This window comes from Aegilops tauschii, chromosome 2, assembly GCF_002575655.3.
Source record: "Aegilops tauschii subsp. strangulata cultivar AL8/78 chromosome 2, Aet v6.0, whole genome shotgun sequence".
Classification (NCBI taxonomy): Eukaryota; Viridiplantae; Streptophyta; class Magnoliopsida; order Poales; family Poaceae; genus Aegilops; species Aegilops tauschii.
In genome coordinates, this window is record NC_053036.3 from 423,867,032 (window position 1) to 423,876,567 (window position 9,536).

A 9,536-nucleotide genomic window follows, 5' to 3' on the forward strand; every position below is an offset into this window, starting at 1 on the left:
TTACTCTTAGATAAATGTAGAATTAACACAATGGTTATGAAGTTTTTGATTGCTCATGTACCTGTTGTCATGTACTCCCTCTATATAGAATTAATTGTTGATCAATTGGATGCATTTAGAACTTAATAGTGCTAGATACATCCATTTGAGCGACAAGTAATAACGGACGGTGGTGGTATTACTGTACTTGCATCGCGAGATAGTTGATTGTCTAGCATTACTCTGCATCTTATCTGCCCTGCCCCTCCACTTTCTCCAAATTATCATATCTATATTTACTCTTACCAAAATGTTGAATAAAGCCAATGCCACTACACACGTTGATGTCTGCATTCCTCTTGTCAGTACCTTTTGCCTTGTAACGCTGTACTTAATTAATTGCTATTTGATTATGTATCATCAGTCTGCACCTGAGCTTCATTATCCTCTGTTTCTTCCAATATTATTTGATCTATATTTACTCTTTGCAAAATGTAGAATAATGGCAACGCTTATAAAGAATTTTCTTTGAGGAATTTATTGAATTATCCTTCCATCAACATGGAGAAGGGTTTTTCCAGCCCGTGTTAACATATAATGTCAGTTCATCCTTCTCAAGCCTTCAAAATTTGTTCTAGTATAGATTTGGATAGGCGTCATTTCCTCCACTGCTGTTTACTTTGCTGTTTACATCTGATTGGATGTTTGCAACAACTACCAGTTTTAAATTGTAGTTGTAAAAACATGTTCCTTATGCAGAACAGATCCATTTATTTGCTTATATAATTGTGAAACCTGTTACGTGCTTCCTTGTTTCTCTTTTAGAGTCGTATCTCTTATGCCAGGCAGAACTTTAGGGAAGATAGTGAGCCAAACCATCTTGAGGACAGCGAGATGACCACAAGGTCCTGTCTTGATGAGGACAGTGAGTTGAAGCTACTCACCAGCAGGTGTGAGATAACCTTTGTGTTGTCGCTGCCTCAATCAGTTCGACTTCTTCAGTCTCAACTTAAAGGGGAAAGGCTTGCTTCAGCTCAGCTCCGACTTGAAGTGAAAGATATAATGAAGATGTAAGGGGACTGCCGTGCGCACTATGGTGCCATACAGCTAGGGATGAAGCATCTGTCGTTGACACAACTGAGGTCTCATCAGCTTGTTCGGCTGCTTGCGGGGCCCGACCTTGCCAGGCCTAGTGCCTTCTGAAGTGCTCTCAGTTTTGTATATTCTTTTGTTGGCGCGTTTATATGCACTGGTGGCGACCTTTGATGCCCGGTGTATGTAATCCACGGTCATGTTGCGCTTTATTATCACCGGTAGCGAACTTTGATTCCCAGTGGATGTAATATGCCGTAATTTCTTTATTGTATAGTCTAGGTTTATTGTTTGGTCGGTATGCTGTAATTTAGGCCGGAAGGTTCAGTTGATCTCAGTGTTGTCGGTCTTCAGGCCGGCCCGTTACTCATACGGGCCAAAACGTGGGCCTATAATCATCTTGGGCCATTAGCAGGTCTAAACCTATAGTAGTTTCCCGCCTTTAACATGCCGAGTAAAGTTCTGGCCAGCTGGGCCTCAGAATACCATGGGCTTTTAACACGCTAAAACCTAGATTGGGCTAGCGTTGAGCCGAAAAATTCACGGGCCAATACAGGCCGAAACTGCCTAAGGCCCATGTTGGGCCCAAATAGGACGAGCAGTTAACAGGCCAAAATATATCTCAGGCCTGTTTGGCCCAATAAAATTATGGGCTTTAAGCAGGCCGGTATCCACGTGGGCCATAGGCCCAAAAGTGTCACGGGCCATTATCAGATGGGCTGTAAGCAGGCCGGATTCAACGCGGGCCGTAATTAGGCCCAACTGTTACACGGGCCATTAACAGGCCGATAGGCCAGTTGGGCTAAAATTTATCCACGAAGACTACGGGCCATTAAGAGGCCTAAAGTTACTTCGGACAAGAAATAGCCCAGTTTCTGCGTGGGTCGTTAAATGGCCTAAAGTTAAACCGGGCCGACAACGTCCCAGATACTCCACGGGCCGCTAACAGGCCGAAACTATTATCGGGCCGAACTGGTAAACGGGCATTTAACAGGCTGAAATACACACCTGTCATAGAATGGGCCCAAAGGTACAGTGGCCTGTTAACGGGCCTAATCCGATATGGGCCGTAATTTGGCCCAAAACTCGGCAGGCTGTGAACGGGCCTGATCTGATATGGGCCTCAATTTGACCCAAAACATGGCAGGCTGTTAACGGGCCAGCCCACTAGTGTCTGAAAAAACATGGTGGGCCTTTAGCTGGGTCGGCCTTTTCACCGGAATGGGCCTCTATTGGGCCGTGCCACATGTCGACGTATCATAGGCGCCTCCTGTCCAATGAGTGGATGACATCTGTCCCAACGAGGAGCTGACACGTGGTTCCGTCAGCCAATGAGAATTTTACACGTGGAAAATCCCCATTGGTCCGGGCTGTTAACGGGTTATCGGATCCAAAACCGGACCCGATAGCTTAACGGTGTTCCGTTACGGTGGATGGCACGTGTCGGTCACCCTTGACGAAAGCACTTCTATGACGCGCAATTTATCATCATGGAAGTGGACACTTCCGTGATGATAATTTTGGTAATGTCATGGAACACTTCTACGACAGCACAGGTATGACTATCTTGATTCTGTCATAAAATCATCATGGATGTACATGCATGACAGAAAACGTGACCTACTATGACAAACACGTATCATCACGGAAGTGTATTTTTTTTGTAGTGTAATCACATCACGAATATGCCCGGCACCCTTGGCCTTGTCGATCATAGCAGAGAGGGCGTCTGCAACCAGGTTAAACATCAAGGGAGAAATGGGGTCTCCTTGCCTTAAACCACGCTTTTTGCGGAAGAAGTTCCCTACTTCTCCGTTAATGGACACCACCGTCTGGCCCCCCGAGACCAGTTGCATGATGCGGTGGATGAAACCTGATTCAAATCCCTTTCGAATCAGGACCTCTCGAATGAACTCCCAGTTCACTCGATCATAAGCCTTCTCAAAGTCTAGTTTGAGAATCACGACCCGCTGCTTAGTACGCTTGAGCTCGTGGATAATTTCTTGCAGGACAATCGGACCGTCAAGAATGTTGCGCCCTTTGAGAAAGGTCGTTTGGCTTCTGTTAATCACGCGCTGAGCTACGGGGGCAAGCCTAGTTGAGTAAGCCTTAGCACAGATTTTGAAGGGCACATTGATTAGGGTTATTAGACGGTATTGCTTGATCGAGTCGGCCCCTTTGACCTTTGGTATCAAACTAATCACACCGAAGTTCAGCTGTGAAATATCTACCAAGCCTAGCGCAAAACCGTTGATAATGTCGTAGAACAGCCCCTTCAACAAAGGCCAAAACCTCTTGAAAAAAGGCACCGGCCAGCCATCTGGACCGGGAGCCGTATCCGACTTCATAGAGCCGAGGGCTTGGTCGATCTCCTCCGTGGAGAAGGAGCGGGTCAGCACATCATTTTCGGCCTGCGAAACGCGATCTTCCTGCCCCCACAGGTCAGAACGGAGACGCAACGGTTTCTCCTCGGCTGTTCCCAACAGGCCGAGGAAGAAGTCGTAGATGTGGTCGGAGATCTCGTCTTGGCGGACTAGCACCCCTTGCTCAGATTGGAGCCTAAGGATCATGCACTTGCGTTTACGGCCATTAGCGTAGGCGTGAAAATAGCCCGTAATCGCGTCGCCCTTCGTGACCCACTTGACACCGCTCTGATGACGCCAGTACTCTTCTTCCCTAAGAATAGAGACCACTTGGTTTTCGAGGGCGTAACGGTTGGCCCAATCCGCTTCCGTAAACGCACCCGCGTCGGCCAGAATATCCAGTTGTTTAATTTCCTCTAACAGAGCTTCCCTAGATCTTTTGGCCTCGCTCCCGTGGTTGGCACCCCATCCGCGGAGGAAGGAACGCAGCGAACCAGCCGCTGTGATCCAATAATCCATAGGGCCACGCTGCCAACCAACCGAGGAGATCGCCAACTCCCAACGTCCGGACACTAACGGGATAAAACCCTCGACCTCTAGCCAACTAGTTTCGAAGAAGAAACGGGGGCTACGTTTGATCCTGTCTTCCCCGGAGGCTAGGATGAGCGGGACTTGGTCGGAACCTATGCGCGTTTCAGCCATCAGTGTACATAACGGGAAGAGAACTTCCCAATCCGCCGTGATAAACACCCTATCTAGCACACTACGAACCGGAGATAACTGCTTGTTAGTCCAGGTAAACCTGGCGCCGGTCCTGGCCACTTCCCTAAGTGCCATAGCGGCAACAGCATTATTGAACATCGTCACCCGATGCCAGTCGATATTACTATTGTTCTTGTCTGCGCCTGACCGAATGAGATTGAAATCGCCCCCCAGGATGATGGGAATGTTGACGGCTTGCTTGGCCCCCACCAAAGCTTGGATTTCCCCCAAGAAATCGGCCGACCTAAAGTGATCTGCTGGGCCATAGACACAAGCTATGGCCCACGAAGCTAACGAGATGCAGTGCTGAGTCGTACAGATATGAAAAACGTACCAAGCTCCCAAGAAACAACATCGCAAATATCATTATTATAACCCAATAGTAAGCCACTAGAGTGGCCGGACGAAGGCACCCAGTTCCAAGAAAAGCGCTGGAGAGGGTCGTAGGCCGCGAGGTCTCGAAAGGTAAAATCGGAGTTGATCGTTTCCTGAAGCGCTACAACGTCTATTCTTTCACGCGCCATGTACTCCCTAATTGGGAGTGACGACCAGCGTGCCCACATCCCCTGATGTTCCAAAATAGGTACCGCATTAGATGATACGGTTTCTTAAGCGGACTCCCCGAGAGGTTACCGCTTTTGCCACTCTTTTTTTGGCCGGGGCACGGCTGGTGGAAGGAGCAGCGTCAGCCTCCCTGGCTTCCGCAGCCCCCTCGATCCTTAGGGTATCTAAGCCTCCAGGGGCAGCCCCAACTGCCTCCTGAGGCTGATTAACCCCCGAAACCACGGCATTAGCCTTGGCCCGCCGCAGCCGCAGCCAGAGCTACTTGAGCTTCCTCGCGCGCATGAATCAAAGACAAAATCTCCCCCTCCCCCCTCCGGACCAACCTCTACACCGCTATAGGAAAGAATCGACGCAAGCTGAGGATCCGAGAAAGCATTAAGAATTTTGAAGGAGGGTGAGGCGTTACCTGAAGATTCCATATTCTTGTCAGCGAGCCGCAGTTGAGCACTTTCCAGAGACGAGAGATCGCCCAACGCCGCCTTGGATCACTCACTGGGAGCCCGTTGGGGAGCTGGAGTCGCCTTGGAGCGCCGCGCCTTGGCCACGCTACCCACCGCACTAAGAGCCGCCAGCAGCAAGCCCGACGCAGGGCCCGCCGGAGATGGGAGCGCCATCACCGCGGGGTTGAACGCCGGCTTACGACCCGCCGTCTTCTTGGGGGGGGGGGGGCGCCCCGACCCACCGGAGGAGCGACGACCCGACTGAGGCGAGCAAATTGGGGGCTCATTGAGCACACAGCCCGAGTCAGAGCCTCGCATCCCGGGCGAGGCCGAAGCCGAGGGAGCCACAAACAGAGGCAAACCAGCAGAGGCAGGAGGAACAGGGAGGGCCTTGAGGTTGGAGCCATATTGATCAAAAGATTTCTCCAAGGAACGAGCAGTGGGAGTGCTACCTACATGCTCAGAAGCAGCCGCCTCCGAGGCCGCGATCAGACCCGCGTCCGGCATGGCCATGTCCACCGGCATCTCATCCTCCTTTGCTCCCAGCATGTCCCAAGTCGCGGTATCTATGGAAGTATCCGGCATGCTTTCCTCGTGTTCGTCGTCTTGACAGGTCATCTCCACGTCTTGCTGCTGCCCTCCGGCCTGGCCTCCCTGGCCCAAGTCAAGCCCCGCCAAATCCAACAATGGGATTCTCTTAGTTGAATCCTTCACAATCTTCTCAAAAACAAAGTTGAATCCTTCACTCCCTCAAAAAAAAAAGTTGAATCCTTCACACTCCACTCAAAAAGAAACTTGAATCCTTCACATTATTTAGTGTTGCAAAGTTTAATACTCCTACATTACAGCTCTTAATACATACCAGCAGATGTCTCTGAGTATCACAGAGTTGACGCTTCTTATAAATTTCATTATAAGTCTTTGTTGTGGAAGTTATTTGTAATTTCTCTAATCTATGATCCGAAGCATTGTTCTTATAATTTTTTGTCAAGTTTGAATAAGGTTACATGTCATTTGAAAAAAAATGCAAACACACAAGCAAGCGAGTGAACACGATGGCAACGGACGCTAGCTGCGAGTCCACTGAGCACTAGACGCACCCATATTTTTTTTGTTAAACTCAAAGCAGAAAAAGTCAGAGACACAAACAGCAGTGTACGTACGCCGCAAACCCCAACGCTGCCAAATAGCAGTAGCACTGTAGCAGACGATTCCTACCTATTCGATCCACCCTACACGTCCATCTCTTTCACTTTCACGGTCTCCTCGACAACGTCCTCCTCCATCCGCTGCTTGGCCTCTCAAGCCTCAAGGCAGCTCCGCGGTCGCCGCGTCCGGTCTGGTGCGTTTGTACTGGTGCCGGCTAGCGAACACCAAGAACACCGCGAAGTTGGCCAGTCCGAGCACCGCGAGCATCCAGTAGAAGAGGTCCAGCCTCCCGTCGTCCAGGTGGCCACGTATCCACGCGCCCCGCGTGACGGCGTCGACGCCGAGCACGAGAAGGCTGCTCAGGAAGAACCCCATGGCCAGCGTCGCCAGGAACAGGCCCGTGCTCATGGACTTCATCCGCTCGGGGGCCTCCCGGATGAAGAACTCCAGCTGCCCCACGTACGCGAACGCCTCGCCGGCGCCCACCAGGAAGAACTGCGGCACCAGCCAGAGCGCGCTCACGGCGTCGCCGCCGCTGCCGTCCGAGGCGTCCCTGCGTTTCTTCTCGACGAGCGCGGAGACGGCCATGCCGAGCGTGGCGAGGACGAGCCCCGCGGCCACACGCTGGAGGGAGGTCAGGCCCTGCGGGCGCCGCGTCAGGCGGGCCGCCAGAGGGACCAGGAGGCGCTCGTTGAGCGCGGTGAAGAGCAGGACGGAGAGGAAGAGGAAGACGGAGAGCGAGCCCGCCGGGACGACGAAGCGGCCGCCGGCCCGGCGGTCCATCTGCTCGGCCTGCTGGATGGAGAAGGTGGTCATCTGGGAGTAGATGGTCCAGAAGAGTATGCACGTGGACCACATGGGGAGAAGCTTCACCACCATCTTCACCTCCTCCACCTCCGTCACCGTCACCGCCGTCGCCAGATCGGCCTCCGCGATGGCCGCTTTGTCCAGACACCTGCTCATACAGAGAAAAAGAACGGCCCACAGTTTGTCACCGCGAACTTGCGTATATCCTGGCTCGATAGCATGTGCAATAATGCAGATCATTTCACCACGCAACTCGACCTATGGCTCCTTTTGTCCACGATCTGCAAGACACGGGCAGCGTGCATGCATTGCACCATGCCGGCAAGTTTCAGTGTCCTGCAACATGCTCCGCAGTGCTCTAGAAATGCCTCGGAGATTGGCCCCCAAAATGTCACTAGTGGAGCCGTTCGTGGAGGTGGATTTGCATGGCATGTTGGCCTAGCTCCTTCGGTGTCCATCTCCAAATGCCTGGCTGCAAGCAAAAGTTCTGCATGGCTTTGTTGCGTTTGTGTGGCACATGATCCTGACCTTTTGGACGCCATTTGTCCAAGATGTAATATCACGCCGGAGCATCACCCTCATCCGACCGATCTGGCACGTCGTAAAGTAGTTAACTGGTTTTGGCTTTTGGACAAAGGGCGTGTCACGCTAAGATGCGTCCTGTCTGCACGTAGGTAGTTCTGCATGGTTGCTTAAAAAATGCTTCAAAGAAAAATTTCACGCAAAAAATGCACCAGTTTCTTGGATTGGTTCCTGGTACGTACAGTACATGCCATGTTGGTTCCCGTTTATTCCAGCTAAGGTTTACAATGTATATGCAAGACACATGGCGGCGCGTCGGCAGATCGTTTTGGCAGGGGTAGTGTTCGTTCCGTTTATCTCGGAATCTGTATTTTTAGGCGCCTTACATGAATAGCTACGTGCATCAAATCCTCTGTCACATTTCATCCAGTAATCCAAAACCAGAGCGCGTCTCATGCATAGAAGTGTAGTACGTGACTATGTGAATTTGGTAATTTGCTAACAGCTAGCCTACTACTCTCGTTTGCCAATGGACTTATTACTACTCCAAAAATCCGAAAGATACTTAAGCTAAGTTGAAGAAAACTAACTCTCTCTCAAAAAAAAGTTGAAGAAAACCAAATGACGCCTGAGTTATAGTAGCGCAAATACTCCACACAAAGGGACACAGCCAGGCCAAAGAAGGAGGAATACCTAAGCCTGTCCGTATGTGGCACCTTGGCCTCGCGGAAGCCGTGGAGCTCGCTAGCATCAGCCGGGCACGGCATCCTCCGGTTCCGCCACGCGCCCCACAGCACGCGGCCGATCACCGCGAGCGGGCTCCCCTGCGGCCTGTGGTACCGGTACCGCGGCGCGCCGGCGGCAAACACCGCCACCGCAGCGGCCATTGCGGCGGCCGCCACGCCGTACCCCCAGGCGCGTCCGAGGTTGTCCTGCACGTACACCAGCACGGTGACCGCGAAGAGCGAGCCGAGGCTGATGCAGAAGTAGAAGCGGTTGAAGAAGTAGAGCATGGCCCGCTCCTCCCGCGGGTCGCGCCCGTCGAACTGGTCCGTCCCGAACCCGGACACGTTCGCCTTCAGCCCGCCCCCGCCGGCCGCGATCGTGTACAGCGCCGCGTACAGCATCCCGAGCTGCCCGCCGCTCGCCGGCACGCACCCGGCCGCGCGGGACCGAGCCTCGCCGCCAGCCGCCGCGGCGCACCGTGGGGGGCGCATCCCTGGGACCGCCGTGCTTGCCGCCAGCAGGCTCACGCCCTGAAAGAATCGATGGAGCAGCAGTGCAATAATGCATTTGCAATATCAGATACGCGCGCCACGTACGTGCATACATACATGCGGAATGATAGCGGCTATGTTGGTGTGCTGCTTACGACGGCGGTGATGGTTGCCGAGACGGCGATGGTGCGGTAGCGGCCGAACTTGGCGTCGGCGATGAAGCCGCCGAGGAGGGCGAGGAGGTTGAGCGTGCCCATGAAGTTGGTGACGATGTTGGCCGACTTGGCGCTGGAGAGGTGCATGTCGCCGGTGAGGTACGTCACCAGGTTCATCGAGATGCCCATCACGCACACCCGCTCCGCCAGCTCCGTGACTGAGACGGCAAAAACCACATAAAGATGAGCAAAAACATTGCATCGCTGCAACTTCAACGGGATCACTGCTCTCCGACTAGTATATACGTACTACGTACCTAGGATGAGGCCGGCTCCGAACCATCCGCCGACGCGGGACTTGTCCACCGGCCTGCCCTTGAAATCCACCACCAGACCTTCGCAGCCGCCATTGTCGTCAAAGCCGCCGGTAGAAACCTGCGCACGCCCACGTACCGTTACAATAACACCGAGACCAACCCGATCACT

At 52.7% G+C, this 9,536-nt stretch overlaps 1 protein-coding gene across 1 annotated transcript; it reads right to left on the reverse strand.

Annotated features, from left to right (window-relative positions):
• Window positions 1-6,502: 6,502 nt before the first annotated feature.
• LOC109749964 (protein NRT1/ PTR FAMILY 6.4-like) lies at window positions 6,503-9,254 on the reverse strand. The gene is made up of 3 exons (XM_020308898.3): window positions 9,051-9,254; window positions 8,372-8,934; window positions 6,503-7,304 (listed from the first exon to the last, which is right to left on the reverse strand). Exons 1-3 carry the CDS (start codon window positions 9,237-9,239, stop codon window positions 6,509-6,511), a joined length of 1,548 nt encoding a protein of 515 aa, XP_020164487.1. The 5' UTR covers window positions 9,240-9,254; the 3' UTR covers window positions 6,503-6,508.
• Window positions 9,255-9,536: the final 282 nt, after the last annotated feature.

Coding starts and splice junctions, on each gene's coding strand:
- LOC109749964 (XM_020308898.3), bottom strand. CDS start 9,239: ATGGGCATCTCGATGAACCTGGTGACGTACCTCACCGGCGACATGCAC. Junction 8,935..9,050: donor CGGCAACCATCACCGCCGTC/GTAAGCAGCACA, acceptor CGATTCTTTCAG/GGCGTGAGCCTGCTGGCGGC. Junction 7,305..8,371: donor CCACATACGGACAGGCTTAG/GTATTCCTCCTT, acceptor CTGTATGAGCAG/GTGTCTGGACAAAGCGGCCA.